This window comes from Drosophila persimilis, unplaced genomic scaffold (assembly GCF_003286085.1).
Source record: "Drosophila persimilis strain 14011-0111.01,24,50 unplaced genomic scaffold, DperRS2 tig00000232-arrow-arrow-pilon, whole genome shotgun sequence".
Classification (NCBI taxonomy): Eukaryota; Metazoa; Arthropoda; class Insecta; order Diptera; family Drosophilidae; genus Drosophila; species Drosophila persimilis.
The window spans coordinates 428,921-450,258 of NW_020825307.1; the positions used below are offsets into that span (position 1 = coordinate 428,921).

The following is a 21,338-nucleotide window of genomic DNA, read 5'->3' on the forward strand; positions in this document are numbered from 1 at the left end:
GCATTTAAGCACAAAGCACACACGAGCAAACACAAACACGCACGCACACGGGCAAAAAACAGGGACTGAGCTGAGAGCTGAGAAAAAGCAGAGACAGCAACAGCAACAGCGACAGCACAGCGACAGCACAGCGATAGCAAAAACGGCCACAAAAACACAAACACACACACACGCACACACAAGTACCGTATGACAGCACTGACAGGCAACTGACGCACAATGGGATGAAACGATGATTTATTGCCCCATCCCCATAAGATTCGCTTGTAATCGCTGTATATAGTACATGTTAGGGATAGTAGTCCCATACATACATATCTATACAAAATTAATTATTCATTCACCCGTTCGACGACTAATTACGACCGCTATCGCTGACAGAATCTAGTATGCAGGGAATCCGCTATAAACGCACGTGATTCACTAATTGCGAAATCATCACGGCGACCCATGGTGCAGTGACGCCGCGGCGTTAGAGCACTTTGTTCAACACCAGCGCTGTGACGTCAGTGGGTGAATACGCAGACGCAACAGCGCAGCTTGACTCAGACAGGGTATCCAAAGAGCGACCATGACAAGGGCGTTGCGAAGCGATTACTCAACTCCACCCACTCTTCGCCTTGCCGTTGCGGCGATCGTCAACGCACACTTGACGGCGAAATTGCCGTCTTTCGTCGCAGGCAACGGTATACATGAAGGCCGAAACATTGATACCCTTGGTGACCGATATACAGTGATCGGATCCTGGTCTTGCATAGGAACAAAGAGAGGGAAATGGCTTTATCGACTTGGTTTCATATGCTATGTTTATGTGCGCATCCTTCTCATCTCCTGGGCCGTTCTAATTAAGTGGTGTCCTCCCTGCATAGAGTATAAAAAGCGGCGGCAAGCAATTAAAAAAAATCCAACTTTTTGTTAATTTTCTGTGATTTGTTCACATTCGTTCTTGTTGCTGTATTTTTTTGTTGTTTTTTTTTTCTGGCTGACAAGACGCACGGACGCTGGGTGCTGACGCCGATAGGCTCCGGGGCGGAATGACGTGGTAGCAGCTTAAAGTGATATCCCCCCCCTGTCGCTCCTCCCAAACCAATGTAGTTGTGAAATCAAAACCACTTTAGGTTTACACACCTGCGATCGAGATCGATATACCCGTGTGTGTGAGTGTTCTGTATATGTGTGTGCATGGGCAATTACGTCAATGCATTTGACGAAACAGAAACACAAAGTAAACAAGAAAAAAACTGAAGGATAATGACCAGTCTCAATATCGTTCTCATTCTCTCACTCTGGCTGTATCTCTCCATCTCTTTTCCTCAGCGCATTGTGCTTTTGGCCCAGTGACCGAAATCTCCGCAATAAACTTTCAAAGCTTCCCCCTGCCTGACCAAAGTGTATTACCGTAAGGTGAGGACGGACTCCCCAGAGAGCGCCCCAGAGAGTGCACACACAAAGAGAGCGAGAGAAAGAGTGGCCAATATACATACATACATATGTATGAACATATGTATGTATGTCTGTTTCTGCAAAGGCAGCTTGGCTTTCCCACAGCGGGGCTTGAAGAATGGCTAATGGCTTGATGAGTGAGGATTGAGGTACCATACACTTCATACACTAACATACAAGTTAACGTACCCAATTCCATTGAGCTCTTATACGAGTTGTAAACAATCTTTGGTTTTCCAAAACGAAAACAATTTCAATCTTGGGCCTCCGCCTAATTGATTTCTAAGATGTACAATCTCAAGCGCCCCCGCCGCAATCCCATTCTTTGACACTCGCCTAAATGGAAAACCAATGTTTGCCCACACCCGGCTTCTCATAAACAATCTCACTCCCGGCTTTCTGCAGATCCTGCACTTTAGGCCTTTTACAGTTCTCTCTTTGGATGACGAAATCTAATACTCGGGATGGCGAAATCAATTGAAATGTTTATAGAAAAACGATTCCCGAAAGGGATCAACGATGCAAAGATCAGAAAGTTCAAATCAGTCTTGATCCAGCAGCGACACCGCAAAGTCTAGCTAAATATTAAGATCGCGCAATCCCTTGGCCCGGAATTCCTTTGTGACCCTCTACTTAAATCTATATCAGTGAAGTTCGAAGTAAAATAAAAACTTTTTAAAAACACAATCCGCTACCGCAGTTGTTTAATTGGCGCCCAACGTGGGGCGACGTTGTCTAAAAAGCACCGAATGATAAAAGTGTTGCGTCGTGCCGAAACCCGAAGGACAATTAATTAATGGAATAAATCCTTCAAAATTAAAAACGCGGAGTGACTGTGTGATATAGATAAAAAAAAGTGAGATAAAAAGGAAACAAACCGGAGCTTAGGGTGTGCAAAAACAAATAACTAAGCTGTATTATTGGCCAAACCTGCACAAAAAATTAAAAGAATATATAAAAAATTGTGAGATCTGTAACAAAAACAAATATCGGAGACACCCTGTAAAAATTCCAATTGGGGAAGCTCCCATTCCAGCAAAAGAAGGAGATCAATTACACTTAGACATATACTATGCCCAAAACCTAACATTCATAACTTGTATAGATTCTTATTCCAAATACTTGGTGGTCAAGGAAATTCAAAGTAAATTAAACATTGAAAATAAGGTAATGGAAATTTTACAACACTTTCCGTTAGCAACATCATTAATGACTGACAACGAACCAAGCTTTACTTCAGCACAATTTAGATCATTCATACAAAGAAGTAACTTAACTATTTATTATGCTGATCCCAGACACAGCACCTCAAATGGTCAGGTAGAAAGGGTACATTCCACACTAACAGAAATAGCGCGGTGCATCAAGGATGAACTAAATCTAACAGATTATTCAGAAATAATAATAAGGGCGGCACTGAAATATAACCTGACGATACATTCAACGACCAATCAAATGCCATATGACATATTGTATAACAAAATAGAACACAAACATAATCCAATATTACTTAAGGAAGCTCAGACCAAAATGCTTAAGATACATAACAAAGATAGAAGAGAAAAAGATTATAAAATAGGAGAAGTAGTCTATGAAAAGAAATTCGGGGAAAGAAATAAACTTCAATCCCGATACAAAAAGCAGGTAGTTAAGGAAAATCGACCGAATAAAATTATAATCAACAATAGAAACAGAATTATACATAAAGATAACATCAAATATTAAATATTTTTTCCAGAAAATGTATGCGAATATACTAATACTGACTTTTGTTATATTGACGACTGCGGAAGTAATTGACTATACGCATAGTGACTATCTATTGCTCAAAGACGACAGAGACGTTTACACTTATGAAACATACGCTGAACTTTTCCATATTACTAATTTGAGTTTTTATAGAGAGATAATTGATAAAGAATCCAAATATGTCAACAAATCAATTAATTCAGACGATGAGTGGGAAATATCAATGGACTTAAGTCTATTAAAATTAATGATTTCAGAATTAGTTCCAAAACGGAAAGAAAGGGGAATAAATGAATTAGGTACCATTTGGAAATGGATAGCAGGCAGCCCTGATCATGACGACTTTTTGAAAATACAAAATAAAGTAAATGAATTAACTGAAAATAATAATAAACAATTTGTAATAAATTCCAAATTTTTCAAAGAAATTGAATTGCTATCAAATTCATTAAAGAATGTCATCTTCAATGAAGAAACGATACTGAGAAAGCATCGTTTAAAATTAATAACTTTTGACCTACTAAATTTAGTTGATACCATAACCCTCTTAAAAGTAAACATTTTCAATACAAAAATTTTAAATAAAAACGAAATAGAGGACATTTATAAGCATGAAAAACATAATGTTGAACTGTCTGATCTGTTGGACATTGCAACGGTTAAAATAATTCGAAATGCAGATTTAATAATCATTTACATAAAATATCCTCAAATTAAAGATATTTGCAAGTTTTACCATGCAAGAGCCATCTCACAAAATGATGGAATGTTAGTTATAAGTGAAAAAGTTTGTGAATGTAAGGAGAAATACTATTTAATGAATAATTTTAAAAGTGAAACTTTTAACAATTACGCACAAATAAATTTAAAGAGTACCTGTTTCACCAATTTACTTAATGGCTTTAAAGCCAACTGCACTAAAAAAAGGGAAAAAAAACAAAGAAATAGACATCATTCAGGATGGTGCCATATTAGTTTCAGGCAAAAATATCGTAGACAATACTACTTTGTTAGGATCGTATCTCCTTATATTCAACAACACAATTGTAATAAATAATATAAGCCACATAAATGATAAGGGTAAAATTCTAAAATATATATCGCATCATAGATATAGCGATTTTGAATTAGTTGATTATATACAATCAAATGATAAGCAATTTTCTTTTGATAATGTTAATATTTTAAATCCCCTTATAACATTAGGTAATACGGCCTTACCATTAACAACATTATTTTTAATCATTTTGATATTGTTAATGTTATTTTACTTCTGCTATAAATTAACCAAATTTGTACTTATTAAATCAATAAGAATACCGTCAGAAGAAATAGTGGAAAGCAACATTCAAATACTGTCAGAAGAAATTAGAGCTCTATCAGAACTTCAAAATGTATCGGGACGAAACATTTAAGAATGGGGGGAGTTAACGTACCCAATTCCATTGAGCTCTTATACGAGTTGTAAACAATCTTTGGTTTTCCAAAACGAAAACAATTTCAATCTTGGGCCTCCGCCTAATTGATTTCTAAGATGTACAATCTCAAGCGCCCCCGCCGCAATCCCATTCTTTGACACTCGCCTAAATGGAAAACCAATGTTTGCCCACACCCGGCTTCTCATAAACAATCTCACTCCCGGCTTTCTGCAGATCCTGCACTTTAGGCCTTTTACAGTTCTCTCTTTGGATGACGAAATCTAATACTCGGGATGGCGAAATCAATTGAAATGTTTATAGAAAAACGATTCCCGAAAGGGATCAACGATGCAAAGATCAGAAAGTTCAAATCAGTCTTGATCCAGCAGCGACACCGCAAAGTCTAGCTAAATATTAAGATCGCGCAATCCCTTGGCCCGGAATTCCTTTGTGACCCTCTACTTAAATCTATATCAGTGAAGTTCGAAGTAAAATAAAAACTTTTTAAAAACACAATCCGCTACCGCAGTTGTTTAATTTACACACGCAATAACCATTCCGTCGTCTCAAAATGGTCAAAGCAGGCCATTTGACGCGCGCATTCGCAAACGCGTAGATTGTGTGCCGTTTATTGTTGTCTCATTCATTCTGGTTTTATTTGTTCATCGTTGCCTGACATTGATCATGCCTTTGCTTTCGGTGTCTCTCTTTCGCTCTGTGTGTGTGTGTGTGTGTGTCTGTGTGCGTGCCTTCGAATTAGTGAAAACTATAAATGAAGCCCGCGCGAAACTGTTAATTGAAAAGCACATGCAAATTACATTTCTTGCAGAACTCAATTTTCGTTTCGCTCTCTTCGTAACGGTTTGGCGCGCGACCAGCCAGACGCCGCTGCTGCTGCAGTTGTTGCTGTTGCTGTGTGAGGCGCGGGGCCTGCGCTTGTTTCGCGATTCACTGTGCGCAAGCAACTGAAATCCGAAATTCGAATTCCGAAATGTGCTCACAGGTCAAGAGGAGAGGCTTTGGGGCCGCTGCAGCTAATAATCTACGCAGCTCGGTCGGCCGCAAAGCTCGGCTCAAGCACACCTCGAATTTTGGCTGCACTGGAAAAAACGGTGCCTATATACCATTTTCAAAGTGCTATACTAATCCTTTGCAGCTTTGGAAAGCTACCCATAATACCGGTGAAGGATTTATACACCAATTCCTTCACGCGGAAGGCTAGGTGTCAAGCCCAGATCTAGCTGGGGCTACGCTGATATTTGTAAACAACAGAAAGCTGAATTTTCTGGGACTGCAGAGAGATAATGATTTTGAGTATAGAGAACCGTCCGCACGTCCCTAATTTTGTTTTTAGCTATCCCCTCTGACTAGTCCTTGTGCCCTCTTACAATAATTGCTAGGTGTGCAAGACCACCAATAACATCCCTTCTCCGGCCTGGGGTTTCCCGAAATGTTATCCGATGGTCAATAATTAATTTTCTAACAAAAATACACACTTAATTGAAATCGCACCCTTTTCAACGGTCATTTACCAAGCAAAGCTGAAAATTATAAAAACGCTTTAAAATATATGGCAATGCAAAAACTACTTACATATTGATTTCCTATCATATCCGTATCTTAACCAATGATCGCTCATGTCCAGTTAATTGTCTAATTTGAAACGACGTTCTGGTTTCTGAAGGGACTAGAGGTCGGGAAAAGGTTTCGCTTTATATTATATGTGAATCAAGATTGTTTAAATAAAGTGTTTACCTATAAATAAAGATAAAGCGAAGAACTTGTAAGAATAACAACGGGGAAATTCCATTTTGATATCATTTTTATATTGGCTCGAAATCAAATAACTCCCTGTAACTATCGATCCGAAAGTTAAATATAAGCTTCAACCAAAGTAAGCAAGCTGTGGTTTAATATTGTGTATATCCTCATGGTTCAGGGGAATACGATCAAAGGAATGATCTAAAAGTGATCTGTGGTCCATCATTTCAGGCATTCCGAACACATTTCTACCATGGTAAATAAGGCCATGGGCGTGCTTGTGTTTATAAAGAGGTGGTCAAAGGAATTTGACGACCCCTATATAACAAAGACTCTCTATACCTCGCTTGTTCGTCCGATCTTAGAATACGGCTCCTGTGTATGGTGCCCTCAGTACAAAGTACACCAGGATCGTATAGAATCACTTTTTACTCTGTGCTCTGCGGGGCCTTAACTGGCCTTAAGACTCTCATCTTACTCTAGTAGATAACTATTAGTAAACCTCCCATCCTTAGTTAACCGTAGAAAAATGCTTGGTGTGATATTTATGCACAACTTGATCAGGGTTGACATAGACAGCCCTGATCTGTTGAGCCGCATAAACTTCACGATTCCTATTAGACTGACTAGAAATTTTATACCGTTGTTCCTTCCACTTTGTAGATCGAATTATTCCTTGCATGAACCGTTTAGGGTCTTATGCTCGGATTATAATTCCCTCTACCATAATACATCCACCACTAATTCTCTTCCTCTTATTAAATTACTAATCCTTACACACCTTTCTATTAATTAGTAATTGTAGTGGTATTTGTATTTTGATTGCATTCTTAGTTTCTTAGTAAGTTTAGTGCTAATTTTCCTCGAATGTTAGTCTAATAGCTATCTTTCTTGCATGTTCGCGTTCGGTTCGGCTACGCACCGTGCGTCATGCGGCAGCGCCCCTCGGTCGGTTGGGCGTGAGCAGGGCTGTGTTTTGCCTGGGATCCGCGCGTAACAGCCTTCTGCTGGTTTCACACGGCCCACTTGACGGTGCAGTATCGCCTCTTGAAAGATGCATTCATTGCATGTCAACGTCCAACGTATTCCTATGTCCAGGACTTGCCTAGCGTATCTATTCGAAATGACAACTGGCTTAAAACAAAAATGTTCTTCTTTATTAGCATAAAACACAACTTGGAAACTATTTATCATTAAGGGTGTAGTCACAAATCAGTTAATATATGTATATATATATATATAATAAATATTTATATATATATATATATAGCCATGCTGGTGTTTGTCTGTATGTGTATGTGTGTATCTGTGTATCTGTGTCGAGGCCTGTTTTAACCTGAGTACGAAGCCCACCAGTCCGCCGGGGCTATCCGAAAATGAGTTCAACTGGTCTTTACATAACAAAAATAATTGTGTAGTGTAGTAGTTCTGTGGAAACAAATTGAATTAGAGTAAACAACAGCTGAAGAAGGACGAGGTGGTTGAGAGAGGGCTGTGTATCGCGCCGGTGTGCTGATCACCGGCGACGACGCTCTCGCTCTCGATCCCGCTCCCGATCATCGGGGTGATCGTTGTGCCGGCTCTTGCTACTTCGCTCCGAACCGAAGCCACCTCTTCCGGATCCCCCGCTGTCTGCGCCACCGTCACCAGCATCCCGTTTGCGGTCGTGACGCTCCGAGCGTTGGCGGTTGCGGCTGGGGCTTCTGCTTCGGCTGCGCGAGTAGTGTCTGTGCTTGTGCTTCTTCTTGTGCTTGCTGCGTTGGCGGTCGTGATCCTTCAGCCGGTCACGGTCATGGTCACGGTCCTTTACCCGGTCACGGTCCCGATCCCGGTCCCCAGACGAGTGGTAGGGTATAGGTGCCGATGGCGGCGCCGGTGGGTAATCTTCATATCCTCGACCTCGTGCATACGAGGAGCTCGATGAGGTGGCATAGTAGTCGCGATCATCGTGATCATTGCGATAGTTTATCGGTGGATATCCTCCGACTCCATGGCGAGAGCCGAAGCCGCCCATAGCTTGTCCACCACCACGACCGCCGCCGCCACCTCCGCCTCCGCGGTCTCCCCCAACGTGGCCGTGACCACCGCCATTACCGCTCTCATGGTATTCCTGGTAATCGTCATCGGGGCCAACAGTAGCAGCGGTTGCAGCCGCAGCTCCAGCCCCACCACCCGGTGGACCTGTGACCGGTCGTCCCGAGCTCAGCTGATTGAGGGTGATGCCCTGCTCGCGGCAGTAATCTCCTATTTTGCGCTCGATCTGCTTCTGTATGGGCACGGGTATGCGCGGAAATAGCGTAGAGAACCAGTCCAGCTTGGTCATAAACTGGTAAACCATCTGGCCAATAGTCATAACCTGCAGATGGAGGCGATAAGGGATCGTATAAAGAGGAATTCGTTGGCTGGACAGCAGTGGGTAACATGTGATTGGTGGCTCATACAGTTGACTCACCTGGCCGCCGCCTGCCTTCACGTCAATCTCCTCCTCGTCCTGAAGATAGTCCTCGTACCAGTCATACAGGTCCCCGGGCGGCTGTGTGTAGCGCAAGTACATGAACCCTTAAATGGAGAGGAAATTGTCATTAGATCACATTTCATTGGCATCATCATTTAAGGGGGTGGGGGTGGGGCCTGGGTTTGGATGAGGGGAAGGGAGGGTTCTGTTTTTGCTAAACAGGAGCAGGAGCAAGCGACGGCATGTGGCGGCTGAACTCATGCGACTTACCAACACCTACCTAGTGCCCGTATGTAGGCCGAGTCTGTGTGATTGAGCAGTCCGTTGATCTGCTTGCGGGTCAGACGCAGGGTGTACAGCTTGTAGAGCAGACAGTACGCAGTGGACACAATCCCGCCCGCTCCAACGCCTCGCACCTGGAAGGGGGAATAGAAACAGAGAATGAGTCATCATTGCGCCAGAAGAGCAAACGAGGAGCATCGCCAACGATTAGCGCTACATTTCATAAACAACTCACACCGCCGCACATGCCGGTCTGGCCGGAGGTCTTGCGGGATCCGCGCTCCCATGGCTCCATGTGCTTCACCTGGTAGTAGATCTCGTCAACGACCTCGTGGTAGGTTTTCAGTTTAAACAAGTGCACTGTAAAGGGAACCGGGAAACGCCGATCAAATATATGTATGTACATAGCTTAGTTCGCAGTGGGACTCCTCCCGGACACGCACCTTTGAAGTAGCTGGAACTTTGGATGTTGGCGAGGATCAGTGGATTCAGGTTCATTGAAGTCTCGTTTCCCCAGAAAGGTAGGGTGTTGTGCTGCTTGCCGGCCTTCTTTCCGCCAACGCCTGCACCGCCGCCACCGGCCGAAGATGACGCCGAATACTCTGCCAGCGTTAAAGGGAGTCAGAGAGAGACGCGACCGTCAATTAGCGGTTGATGCGGCTACGGGAGCCAGCTCAGGGCCAGCACGAAAACTTACCTTCGTCCATTCCTGCTGCCGAACCGCACTTTAAAACATCAATTCCGCAATTTTAATGCAGTTTGTGCGCGCAAAATGGCCAAGAACCAGATTTGCAAACGTTTGCGAGCGTGAGAAAATGCCTGAATTGGCGATATGTATGCGTTGCCTATCGCCGTATGGCCGGGGCTTATCGATATAAATGGCGCGCATATATCGTTGCCGTCCAGATAGTTTTCGAGAATAATCTGGTGTTTGCAGAGGAAAAATACATGAAATAAAATTAAATAAAATTGAAGCACACAAATATACTATTACCATTGAAACATTATATTTGATTTCTAATTAACACAACAAAAAAATAAAAATTAGCGATGTTAGCGATGAATCGTGCGGCATCAAGCCACTAACCATGCAGTATAAAGATGTGCCACTTCATACACCGAAACATATCGCAGAGCGAATCATCAGTATAAGATCACAGGGTCTTCGTCTCTGGCGTTCGGCCAGCGCATAATCAAATTATGGTCCGCAACCCCAACGCGCCCTCTTTTCGGGTCTGTTGAGTTTTCATATTTCATCGAAGAATAAAAAAAAAAACATCTTCCATATATCTACATATATCTGTCTCCCCTCTTACATCAAACATGGCGTTAAAGCGTCTCTGTTGTGATGAGCGTAAAATAAGACCGATAAGAGAGTTTGCGGAATACCTGGTGTAATATCATCATGATATGTCCATTCAAAGAACACTTGCAGGCTATTGTATGTGTGTGTACATGTTTATTTTCATTGCATTTGTATCAGAAAAAAATGATTTCAAATATGATGCGCAAGTATGACAAAGCTGGGCTGGCTGGATCATGATGAAGACCCTGGGATCTAATTCTGAAGGTTCGCTCTGCGATATGTTTGTTGTATGGCACATCTGTACACTGCTACCTGCCGATAGAAGCGGCAATCGGTGTATCGGCGGCTTGCCACCATCTCTAGCTCCTGTAGTAATTATCCTTTTGAGCCCAGCGAAAACCCTCAAGTTCAGTCAGCTTCAGCCAGCAAGTCCTGTGTCCTTAGTTAGGGCCCAGCCGTTTAACATCTTTTGGAGGACACAACCTTGGTTAAAGCATCGGTAAGGGCCGGCCAGACCAGTCAAAGGCCCCAAACAAGTCCAGGACTCTGTAAGCTAAGCTGCGCGAAGGTACCCTGTCCGTCCCACAAGTAAAATACGGTGGAACGGGGACCGGGGACCGGGAACGGCGACCTTCATATTAAATAATACATGTACATACCTTAGCGTGCGTACGGGGCCAGTGTGCGTGCGTTTGTGTGTGTCCGCGCGGTCGTGTGTGGGTGCATTAGAAGACCAAAAAGATATCAAATAAAATAATTAAAGAAACACGCACAAAATAATACGCATTGCAGGTGGCGTAAAAGTTTTTTTTGCTGCAAGGCTAAACCGAAACCAACAAAAAAAAGGGCATCGCAAAAAGGCTAAAATGCAGCAACCGCTCCCCTGTCCTGCTGCATGCGGACGTGGGTGGCACAGCAGCCCACTCTAAACGCAAGCGCAGACCAGCCGCCGAGCAAAAATAGCAAACATCCCACAGTCACGGCCACGGCCAATGCGAAGGTGAAGCCAACAACACCATCACGAACAGCGACACCGACACCGACACCAACCCGACCAGAAGGACAACGGAGCATTGGAGAGCGGAAGGACAGGGACAGCGGTTCAGGGTCATGGTCAAGCAGCTGTAGAGCCAGAGATTGGGACCATGTCGAGCGAATCGTCAACGGAGAGCGACAGCGAACTGTACGACCCGCTGGCCGAGGAGCTGCATAATGTGCAGCTGGTCAAGCATGTCACCAGGGAGAACATCGATGCCCTGAACGCCAAGTTTGCCAATCTCCAAGAGCCGCCGGCCATGTACTTAACAGGTGAGTGGCCAGGGCAGAGCAGGGCAGGACAGGGCAGCCCTTTCATGTACAAATTCTGTATTAATTATGTATGTTTTTCGGATTGCAGAATACCAGGAGCTCACATCGAAGCTGCATGAGCTGGAGGCCAAAGAGCACGAGCTGATGGAGCAGCTTAATGCGTTGCAGCAGGAAGACGATGGCAGCCAGAGTGCCGCGGACATACAGCAGCAGCGCAGCGCCGCGGATAGGGATCAGCCGCACTACCAGAACCAGACGCAGATCCTACAGCAGCAGCGGCAGCTGGCGCGGGGGCCCCTGGCCTACCATGGCAGCGACCTGACCGACAGCCTGATGTCGAACCCCGGCTCCGGTAGTACCAGCCAGTGCGGCACGCTTACCCGCCAGCCCAAGATCCTGCTGCGGGCCCATCTGCCCAACCAACAGCGCACCTCGGTCGAGGTGGTCGCCGGCGTGCGACTCTGCGATGCTCTGATGAAGGCACTCAAGCTGCGCCAGCTGACGCCGGACATGTGCGAGGTGAGCACATCGCATAGCGGGCGACATATCATACCGTGGAACACGGACATTGGCACGCTGCATGTGGAGGAGATATTTGTGCGACTGCTGGACAAGTTCCCCATTCGGACTCACACGCAGCATCAGATCATACGCAAGACATTCTTCTCGCTGGTCTTCTGCGAGGGATGCCGGCGGCTACTCTTCACCGGGTTCTACTGCAGTCAGTGCAATTTCCGCTTCCATCAGCGGTGCGCGTCCTTAGTGCCGATGCTGTGCCAGCCCTTTCCCATGGATAGCTATTACCAGCTACTGCTGGCCGAGAATCCGGACAACGCCCTCGGGTTTACCGGACGCGGCACGGCCGTCCGATTCAACGTGAGTAGCCGCAGCCATAGCCGGCGATGCAGCAGCAGCGGGAGCAGCAGCAGCTCTAAACCTTCTGCAAACCATCGACAGGGCCGGCCGCCTCGCATTAGCCAGGACGACCGCTCCAATTCCGCTCCCAATGTGTGCATCAACAACATCCGATCGGTGACCACTGAGGTTCAGCGCAGCCTCATCATGCACGCAAGGCCACCATTGCCGGTAGGTGCCCTCCCACTTTTTGCCTTTCGGAAACGCCTCTTTAAAACGTATCTCTGTCTGCTTTTGTTTCTGCTTATCCAGCATCCCTGCACGGATCACTCGAACTCAACCCAGGCCTCGCCTACGAGCACTCTCAAGCATAATCGACCCCGTGCCCGATCCGCCGACGAGAGCAACAAGAACCTGCTGTCACGTGAGGACAAGAGCTCCGAGGAGAATTGGGTATGGCAAAGCCGGAAGCGAAATAATGTTTAATGTCAATGGAATTTCAATTTCCTCCATCAATCACTTGCAGAACATCAAAGCGGAGGAGATTCTAATTGGTCCGCGCATTGGTTCCGGCTCCTTTGGTACCGTTTATCGGGCCCATTGGCATGGACCTGTGGCGGTGAAGACCCTTAACGTTAAGACGCCCAGTCCCACCCAGCTGCAGGCCTTCAAGAACGAGGTTGCCATGCTGAAGAAGACGCGCCACTGCAACATTCTGCTCTTCATGGGATGCGTCTCGAAGCCATCGCTGGCGATTGTCACCCAATGGTGCGAGGGCAGCAGCCTCTATAAGCATGTCCACGTCAGCGAGACGAAGTTTAAGCTGAACACGCTCATCGACATTGGCCGGCAAGTGGCCCAGGGCATGGACTATCTCCATGCCAAGAACATTATACACAGGTGAGGGGAAAACTAGTCGAAAATAATGGACACTCGTGATGATGGATGATGGGATTAATCGACTTTCTTTTGACTGCCTGCAGAGACCTGAAATCGAACAACATTTTCCTCCACGAGGATCTGTCGGTGAAGATTGGCGATTTCGGGCTGGCTACAGCGAAGACCAGATGGTCGGGCGAGAAGCAGGCCAACCAGCCGACGGGCAGTATTCTTTGGATGGCACCGGAGGTGATACGGATGCAGGAGCTGAATCCCTACTCCTTCCAGTCGGACGTGTACGCCTTCGGCATTGTGATGTACGAGCTGCTGGCCGAGTGCCTGCCCTACGGTCACATCAGCAACAAGGATCAGATCCTGTTTATGGTGGGACGCGGCCTGCTGCGACCAGAAATGAGCCAGGTGCGCTCCGATGCCCCACAGGCATTGAAACGCCTGGCCGAGGACTGTATCAAGTACACGCCTAAGGACAGACCGCTCTTCCGCCCGCTGCTCAACATGCTCGAGAATATGTTGCGCACGCTGCCCAAAATCCATCGCAGTGCCAGCGAGCCCAATTTGACGCAGTCCCAGCTGCAGAACGACGACTTCCTCTATCTGCCCAGCCCCAAGACGCCGGTGAACTTTAACAATTTCCAGTTCTTTGGCAGTGCCGGCAACATCTAATTTGGTTGCGGAGCGGAGCGGAACGAGGCGTGGCGTGGCTGCTGTACCTGTACTTACAAAACTTACAAAAATCTTTAACTGTTTGTTGAACTGTTTTTCTCATGGTTTTTTTCCTGTACATAACTCGTCCTGTGTGAGCGAGAGACGAAAAGCGAGCGAATCAGAGGGAGACGGAGACAGAGGACGGACGCAGACATTCAATCAGAAGGGGACAGGATACGAGTAACGTAACGAAGGAGAGTGTCTCTCTCGCACATGATGACAAATGGACGGACCAACAAAAATACCAATACCTCTGTGCTGCTTCTGCTTATTCTTCCATAAACCCCCAATCCCCAACTCCCCCCGAACAAAAACTGATAAACGTGCATTTCTGTTACTGTTAACTGCAACGCCCATGTGTACATACCTTGCAACATAATTTATTAATGTTAAGCCCCCCACAAACTAAACTAAACTAAACTAAAACTATGTAAACTAGCTGATCCACTAGCGATTACATTAAACACATAATACATACAATACTACAACAAATTGCTTGTCTTTCATGTAATTCTCCGCGTACCGGCAGTCGGAATTGATTGGAAAGGAAGACGTACTGTTGCTGTGTCTACACATCAGGCACATCAAAGGCATTGGATTCCTCCCTAGCAACAGGCAACGAAACACACGCACTTTCAATATAACAAAGCTGTTTATTCTTTACACAGTCAGGGGGGAGGGAAGGAAGTACAACAATAATGACTAAACATAGCGACTGGCGATGGCTAGAACCTTGGTGTAGTCGGCACCCTTGGCCAGCGTCTTCTCCTTGAGTATCGTCCGCAGGACGGTGGGTATCGGGACATGGATGCGTGTGCCCAGCGGCGAACCATTGTCGTCGATCAAAACCAGGTTATTGCTATCGAATTTGGGCTGCTTGGGCTTCTGGTTCTGCTTCAGGCCGACGAGGATGCCCTTCTTCATCTGGCCCTTGATGGCCACCAGCACTTTGTCCCCAATGTAACCGACGCCGCGCTTATTGTACACATGGATGCAGCGCGGCGGCCGGCCCTCGGCCATGGCTCGCTTGCCGAGATCACTGTTATCCACCACACGGAGGCGGGCCAGTTTCCGTATCTCACAGCACGCCGGCGTTGTGTGAAGCGATTGTTGCTGGCGGCAGGTGACGGCCCTGGCACTGGCCGTGATTGTCGCCACTGGCAGCGTGGTGGTCAGACGCCTCAGGATTTGTAGTGCCATTCTGGTGTTGCTCTTCGCAGCTTTTCTTGTTTTTAATTCATAAATCCGAGATATATTATACAATCTTATCGATAAAATATATCGTCCGACCCTCAGAAATATACCAAATATACTGCCTCAATTTAAAAATATACCGTAAATATTCTGAAGAATTCAAGTTCTATTTTACATATTCCTCGTTTTTGATCTTCTATCAAATATTACCAGCTGTATAGAACATTTAGCCATGCCCACATAATTTTATCCGATAAATGAATTAATGTTCTACCTGCCTGGCTTATTTTAACCACTTCTTTTATTTGATCTTGTCTAAAAAAAGGTTTTGGCAAAATAGGTCAAACAAAAAAAGGGTTTAGCGAAATAGGTCACGCATAAAAGGAAACCCTTAGTTCTGACCACATAATTTTAGGCCGTTGATAAATACATTTTCTTCAAGATTGGCTAGTTTTTAGTCCTTGCTTATATTTTGGCTAAAATATGGCTGAAACAAAATAGTTCAACAAAAATAATATGATTTTATTTTAATGGGGTCGGAATCGCTTGCTCTCCCACCACAAATATGATATACCCCATAATCTTCGTGTACCGGGTATAAAAACCATAGAAATGAAGCGGGCCAACAGCATATACATATGTATATAGCGTTATGACACTAGACTTTGCCAACTGACTAACTGCAGAAACTAGGCTTACGGGATAAGCATGCAATGAGATCTAGAATAATATGTGCGTTCAGTTAGCATCCCACAAAACAAAACACATGTTCAACCGCTGAAGTTTATGGCTATAAAAGTCTATCATGCTATTTTGCTCTTTGCAAAAAATGTAACATAGTCATAACGTCATAACGCTAGTAACAGCAGACTCTGCGCTTAACAGCACACTCTCTAGTTAACAGCACGCTCTCAATTCAACAGCGACCATTTTGGCGGCATGGTGGCTTTTAACAGTTTTACTTGAATATGAAAACGCATGTTTTATAAATGTTTTTTTTTTAGTTATATTTATTCACTTTAATACAATGCCATATATATATATACAAGCGTGCCAAATGCAACTTCTGCAGCGGCTATATGTGTGCTTATCTATAATTCTTTAATAGCATTATTAACACTGCTGTTACGGATGCTCGCTCCTCGTTTTTGTGCTATTAGTTTTGGGTTTTCTTGTTTGTTTGTTTCGACACGACTAAGTAGACAGACCAGTCCCATTGGTTAGAAAATTGGTTACTATAATTCACTATGACATACAAAATAATATATATTTAGGCATAATAACATATTTATATACTTTTCCTTTGCTTTCGTTTCGTTCCCTCTCGCTCTTTTACTTCTTCAGTTTCATCGATTGTTTTTTTTTTGGGTTTTTGTGACCTAATGGCTAAAACAAAGTGTTTAAAAAAAAAACTACATAGTTCATAACAAAAACTAAGATTAGTTAAAAAAAATGAATGTGCTTCGGTACACAAAAAATACGGTTAAAAAAAAACACATTCTCTACTTCAGCTTCATCTTCAGATATACAACATCCGTATTCGTTTTCGCATTTCGATCCGATCGGATCCGATCCGATTCGAGTTTTCGGATTATTTACATTGGAAAAATTAAAGAATTAAAGAAATAAACAGTAAATTTTGAGGCTAATTTACGGCTAATGCTAATCGATATAAAAACAATACAATTTGTGCTCTTCCTCTTTTGTGAGTCCGCCCGCTCAGGATCGGTTGAGCTCGTCTCGCTTGAAATTTCGTATCGCGTCTAGCAGCTGGGAGCGCGGGTCCTCAGAGGCTTGACTGCGTCCCGCTCCTGTCGCTGGACCTGCCTTCAGGGGCTTCAGCGATACTCCCATTTGCGGTGGAGGCGGTGGCGGCTGCGTCGCTGTCCTCGTGGCAGCCGCTGGCCCGCTTGTGGATCGCAGCTTCACCTGGAACTTGGCTGTCTGTGGCTGTGCCTCAGGCTTTTGGAGCTTCAGCTCCACCATGCTGGTCACTTGGTTGGACTTGGACGGCGGAGCAGGCTTCGGTGCTGGGACTGGCGCTGCGGTGACAGTTTGAGATGCAACTGCAACCTTTGCCGGCACTTCGACTGCAGTGGTAGCTGGAACTGGAACTGAAGCTGAAGCTTGAGCAGGAGCTGGAGCTGAAGCTGGGATGGGAGCTGCAATTGAGGCTGTAGTTGGACTTGAAGACCTGCCATTGACCGAGACACGAGCACTCAGGGCCTGCTCCTGCTCCTGCTGCTCCCTGGCCAGCATGCGCTCCTTGAAACCCGTCCGCCGCAGGGTGTTCTGTCCGAATGGCGCTGGAGAGGGATCAACTGGGGCCTTGCTTCTCTCCAGGGTGGAAACCGGCCGTGGCAGTGAGTTGATGGTTGCCTGAGTGTAGGCGTCACCAGCACCACCCGCGGGCAGGGTGAAACGATGGCTCTTTGCGGGTCTGGGCAATGTCGAGGATTGGACTTGGCCTGGGGACGTGGTGGTGTCTGCAGAGGCGGCCATTGCTTGCGGCTGAGATGCGGATGCGGGAACTGCGACTGGAGCAGGGACGGGTGTTGGTTTTGGTGTTGGTGTGGGTGCTGTTGCCGGTACTGTTTGGGATGCGGATGTGACATCTCGCAGAGGCTTGACTGTTATGGGTACATGGCACTCCTTGCGCTGCGGTATCCCCATCCTAAGTATGGGCGAGGCCACCTCGATGGTTAGTTTAACTGGAGACGGAGCGGGGGTGGCGCCGGCTCCCCCGAATATGTAGTCGCCCTCGTTCTTGATGGCCACTTGTGACTTGGGTCGTTCGCTCCATGCCCCAAAATTAATGTTCGGGGGCCCGGAGTAGCGATATTGGGGCGGTAGGGGTTTCGCAGCTGGCGGGGCTGCCGTCATTACAGGGGATATGACTGTCTGTTCTGGTTCTGGTGCTGGTGCTGGTCGCAGGACGACAGGGCTGACTGGAGAGGCACTTGGAGTGGGTATGGGTGATGTCCGCTCCTTAATTGGTTCAGTCGGAGATGCCACGGTGACTGGTGGTGACTGTTCCTTGGCTGGGCTGGCTCTCAACGAAGCTGGAGACGGCTGTTCCCAGACTGCAGAAGGACTCTGTTCATTCACGGCTTTGGTAGCAGAAGCAACTGCTTCCTGGACTGTCCTGGCTGCAGGGGGAACCTCCTGTTGCTGCTCTTTCACGGCCTTAGCTGGAGGGGGAGACTGTTCCTTGAGAGCCTTGACTGGAGTAGGGGATGGCTCTGGTGATTTTGCTCCAGCTGCTGCCATTGTTCCTCTGGCAGATCCTTGTTCTTTGGCCTGTCCAGATGCCGAGGGCTGGCGCTCCAGCCTGGCGACTGCTGTGGGGCTGCTCTTTGGTTGATCTAACAGCAGGGCCGCCTGCTCCACCACTTTGGAGGGGGATGTGGCTGCGGACGCTGATGCACTCCCACCGCCGCTGCTCTCGGTCAGGCTATTCTTGCGGGAGTTCAGGATGGTCTTGATCACCTCGAAGCTCTGCAGCGAGGGCGTCTCCCCGATGCTCAGTTCACTGGAGGAGCGTCTTGGACCGGCCTCGTTTCCCAGTCCATTCTGATCGATTTTATTGAGAGATATGTGGGAAGAGCTGCGCTGGCTTAGGGATCTGGATGCCCTCTCCTGGGCTGCTGCCGCCTGGAAGGAGTCAGAGCGACTGACCTTCGTGGAAGTCGTGCTGGACGTGATCGCTGTGGACTTGGCCGTGGCAATGCTGAAGTTGGCCAGACGGTTCGGCTTTGCTGCCTCGATCTCCGCCTGTTCGGGCTGCTTGCGGATGAGCGTGTCGAGGCGTTGCTGCTGGATGATGGCCGACAGCTCGTCAACGATTTCGTCCAGCGGCGAGCCGGGACTGGGGTTGGGGCTTGTGGCTACGCTTTTGGTCACTCCGCGGGCATGCGGATCGGAGAAATCCGGCGGCGGGGAAATGGGCACCGAGTAGTTCCACGAGGAGAGCGATGTCTGTTCGCTGGCGCTAGTCGGTGTGGCCAGAGTGGAGGTCGCCTGCTGCTCCTCCTCCTCCTCGTCCTCTTGGGCGGCGGCTGTCAGAACCGCCAGCTCGGCGAAACTGTTGGCCAGTGGCTGCTCTCCCTTGACGGATGTCTGGCAGAGCTTGAAGTTGTACACCTTGATGGCCTCGTCGTCCTCCGAGCTGGACTCTATGTTGGACTTTTCGGGCTCCTCGGTCTCGGGCTCAGGCGACGGTGAGGGTGCGGGCTCTCCGATGCCCGAGTCTGCCTGCTTGGAGCCCGCATCGTTGTCGTCCTCCTCTGTGGCACTGCCCAGGGAGCGGGGCTCCGGTGTGGGCGTCCGGTTCAGCAGCACCTTGGACACGTTCTGGGACACATTTGTGGGAGCAGCGGCTTCAATAGTTGGTGGGGTGCTGCTCGGTAGAGCGGGAGTTGGTGTGGTAGGAGAAATGGGTGTGGGTGTGGGTGCGGCAGTGGGCAACGGGGTGCTGATCCGCGGTGCTGGCTGCGGTGTGGTGGGCGTCAGCGTCTCCGACAGCGAGTTCGTGGTGGAGGCCAGCGATATGGTATCCACTCCAGAAGCGTTTCCATTGCCGTTTGCAGCCAGTGCACCCGCGAAGCCAGGGGGCGGGGCCGGTGCCGCTTTCTTCTTGATCTGCAACAGCCGTTTGCGGGGCGTCGGCTCCGGTCCCTGGCCCTGTCCTAAGCCCGAAAGTGTGCTAGTCACCGAACCCCGTGTCGGACCCGCGGCTCGCTTCAGGTCGAGCGTGGCGTAGTGCCCGTCGGCATCCACGGCGTCCGCTGCATCCGCCGGGGATGCCTTGGCGCTGTTCCCATTGCAGTCCAGCAGCTCCGGGGGCTGGCTGGACAGATTCGGCGTGGACATGCACAGCTGTGGACGCTTCACGATCACCGCGTACGCGGGCTCTGCCGTGCTCTTTGGGGCGCTTGCCGGCTCCGACTCCGGCACAGACTGCTCCGGGATGCAGTGCTGGCTGGGCGGGCGTGGGGCCACACGCTTCTTGCGCGGCGGCGGCGCCATGACTTTGGCTGGCGGGGCGGGCACAAAGACGGGCGTGCGCGTGTAGTTCATGCCGGTGGAGTCCATGGAGTTGAGGGAATTGGTGGAACTGTATGGACTGGGCGTCTTGGCGGTGACCTTCGAGTGGCGGCTGCTGCTGAAGTCCGAGCTGCTGCTCAGCGAGTCCCGGGCGGTGCCCGTGCGCTGGAACTTGGCAATGGCATCGCCGTTGTAGCTGTCATAGGACTCGGACTTGTGGCACAGTCGAATCTCTGAGAGGCCCACAGCCCCGATGGTCGACTCGCAGCTGTACACCTGACTAGCATCCACTATGGGAAAAGAGGGAGAGAGTTACGATTCATTTGGTGCACTTTTGGGCGCGGGAAGGCCACTTATTGGACCTTAGGACCTCACCTGGACTCCGGAACTCGTACTTGTTTAGATCCAGCTGCTTGTTGTCGCACACCAGCTCGAGGAGCTTGCGCAGCGGCACTCGTGCCCCCAGCCGGACCACATACAGCTGGTCCTTGGGGAGCAGCACAGTGATGCGGAAGGTCTGCTCGAAGGGCGCATTGCTGGTGACCGCCGGTATGGGGGTGATTCGATTGTACTCCAGCTGACTAGCCTCATTGATCTCCATCTCCTTGGACAGATGGTGCAGCTGTGTGCTGGACTTGGACAGGTTTCCAATCGATGCGCTGTTGTTGCTGCCCGATTTGTCTGTGGACATGGAATATTGGTTAAGGGAATCTCAATCCAAGGGGCTAGGGGGGTGCTTACCCTTTTTGCGGCCAAACCAGCGATTGAGTGTGGAGAAACCGCCCTTCATGTTGCTCATTCTTGTGCGGGGGCGTGGCGTAGATCCCTTTCTGTTGCCTCTTTGTGGGACTGCGATCCTTTTTCCACTGTGTTTCTTTCTCTTTTTCTTTCGTCTGTCGATTGCTTTCCTTTCGCT

The 21,338-nt window shown here is 47.8% G+C and overlaps 5 protein-coding genes across 6 annotated transcripts; 1 reads left to right on the top strand and 4 right to left on the bottom strand.

Moving 5' to 3' along the window:
• Nucleotides 1-7,887: 7,887 nt before the first annotated feature.
• LOC113565935 (pre-mRNA-splicing factor 38B-like) lies at nt 7,888-8,925 on the bottom strand. The gene is made up of 3 exons (XM_026989294.1): nt 8,824-8,925; nt 8,443-8,727; nt 7,888-8,145 (listed from the first exon to the last, which is right to left on the bottom strand). Exons 1-3 carry the CDS (start codon nt 8,923-8,925, stop codon nt 7,888-7,890), a joined length of 645 nt encoding a protein of 214 aa, XP_026845095.1.
• A 167-nt stretch (nt 8,926-9,092) lies between these two features.
• Nucleotides 9,093-9,815, bottom strand: LOC113565942 (pre-mRNA-splicing factor 38B-like). Its single transcript, XM_026989336.1, has 4 exons — nt 9,806-9,815; nt 9,552-9,710; nt 9,344-9,468; nt 9,093-9,242 (listed from the first exon to the last, which is right to left on the bottom strand). Exons 1-4 carry the CDS (start codon nt 9,813-9,815, stop codon nt 9,093-9,095), a joined length of 444 nt encoding a protein of 147 aa, XP_026845137.1.
• A 938-nt stretch (nt 9,816-10,753) lies between these two features.
• On the top strand, nt 10,754-14,688 carry LOC6600090 (raf homolog serine/threonine-protein kinase Raf). Of its 2 annotated transcripts, XM_026989312.1 has the most exons (6): nt 10,755-11,722; nt 11,811-12,598; nt 12,680-12,808; nt 12,890-13,030; nt 13,104-13,477; nt 13,561-14,688. In XM_026989312.1, the coding sequence occupies exons 1-6, from the start codon at nt 11,560-11,562 to the stop codon at nt 14,138-14,140; spliced, it is 2,175 nt and encodes a 724-aa protein (XP_026845113.1). In that variant the 5' UTR covers nt 10,755-11,559; the 3' UTR covers nt 14,141-14,688. The 2 variants fall into 2 exon arrangements, with proteins under 2 accessions (XP_002025182.2, XP_026845113.1); XM_002025146.2 differs by having other exon boundaries at nt 10,754-11,722; nt 11,811-12,808.
• Nucleotides 14,689-14,815: 127 nt separating this feature from the next.
• Nucleotides 14,816-15,423, bottom strand: LOC6600089 (39S ribosomal protein L14, mitochondrial). The gene has a single exon (XM_002025145.2). The coding sequence runs from the start codon at nt 15,380-15,382 to the stop codon at nt 14,885-14,887; it is 498 nt and encodes a 165-aa protein (XP_002025181.1). The 5' UTR covers nt 15,383-15,423; the 3' UTR covers nt 14,816-14,884.
• Nucleotides 15,424-16,377: 954 nt separating this feature from the next.
• LOC6604138 (flocculation protein FLO11) lies at nt 16,378-21,318 on the bottom strand. Its single transcript, XM_026989290.1, has 3 exons — nt 21,164-21,318; nt 20,798-21,103; nt 16,378-20,712 (listed from the first exon to the last, which is right to left on the bottom strand). Exons 1-3 carry the CDS (start codon nt 21,219-21,221, stop codon nt 17,096-17,098), a joined length of 3,981 nt encoding a protein of 1,326 aa, XP_026845091.1. The 5' UTR covers nt 21,222-21,318; the 3' UTR covers nt 16,378-17,095.
• Nucleotides 21,319-21,338: the final 20 nt, after the last annotated feature.

Coding starts and splice junctions, on each gene's coding strand:
- LOC113565935 (XM_026989294.1), bottom strand. CDS start 8,925: ATGTACTTGCGCTACACACAGCCGCCCGGGGACCTGTATGACTGGTAC. Junction 8,728..8,823: donor TGAAGGCAGGCGGCGGCCAG/GTGAGTCAACTG, acceptor CTCCATCTGCAG/GTTATGACTATTGGCCAGAT. Junction 8,146..8,442: donor ATGGCGGTGGTCACGGCCAC/GTTGGGGGAGAC, acceptor GACCGGCTGAAG/GATCACGACCGCCAACGCAG.
- LOC113565942 (XM_026989336.1), bottom strand. Junction 9,469..9,551: donor AAGTTCCAGCTACTTCAAAG/GTGCGTGTCCGG, acceptor TTCCCTTTACAG/TGCACTTGTTTAAACTGAAA. Junction 9,243..9,343: donor AGACCGGCATGTGCGGCGGT/GTGAGTTGTTTA, acceptor TCCCCCTTCCAG/GTGCGAGGCGTTGGAGCGGG.
- LOC6600090 (XM_002025146.2), top strand. CDS start 11,560: ATGTCGAGCGAATCGTCAACGGAGAGCGACAGCGAACTGTACGACCCG. Junction 12,809..12,889: donor ACGCAAGGCCACCATTGCCG/GTAGGTGCCCTC, acceptor CTGCTTATCCAG/CATCCCTGCACGGATCACTC. Junction 13,031..13,103: donor AGAGCTCCGAGGAGAATTGG/GTATGGCAAAGC, acceptor AATCACTTGCAG/AACATCAAAGCGGAGGAGAT.
- LOC6600089 (XM_002025145.2), bottom strand. CDS start 15,382: ATGGCACTACAAATCCTGAGGCGTCTGACCACCACGCTGCCAGTGGCG.
- LOC6604138 (XM_026989290.1), bottom strand. CDS start 21,221: ATGAGCAACATGAAGGGCGGTTTCTCCACACTCAATCGCTGGTTTGGC. Junction 21,104..21,163: donor CTGGTTTGGCCGCAAAAAGG/GTAAGCACCCCC, acceptor CCATGTCCACAG/ACAAATCGGGCAGCAACAAC. Junction 20,713..20,797: donor GTACGAGTTCCGGAGTCCAG/GTGAGGTCCTAA, acceptor CTTTTCCCATAG/TGGATGCTAGTCAGGTGTAC.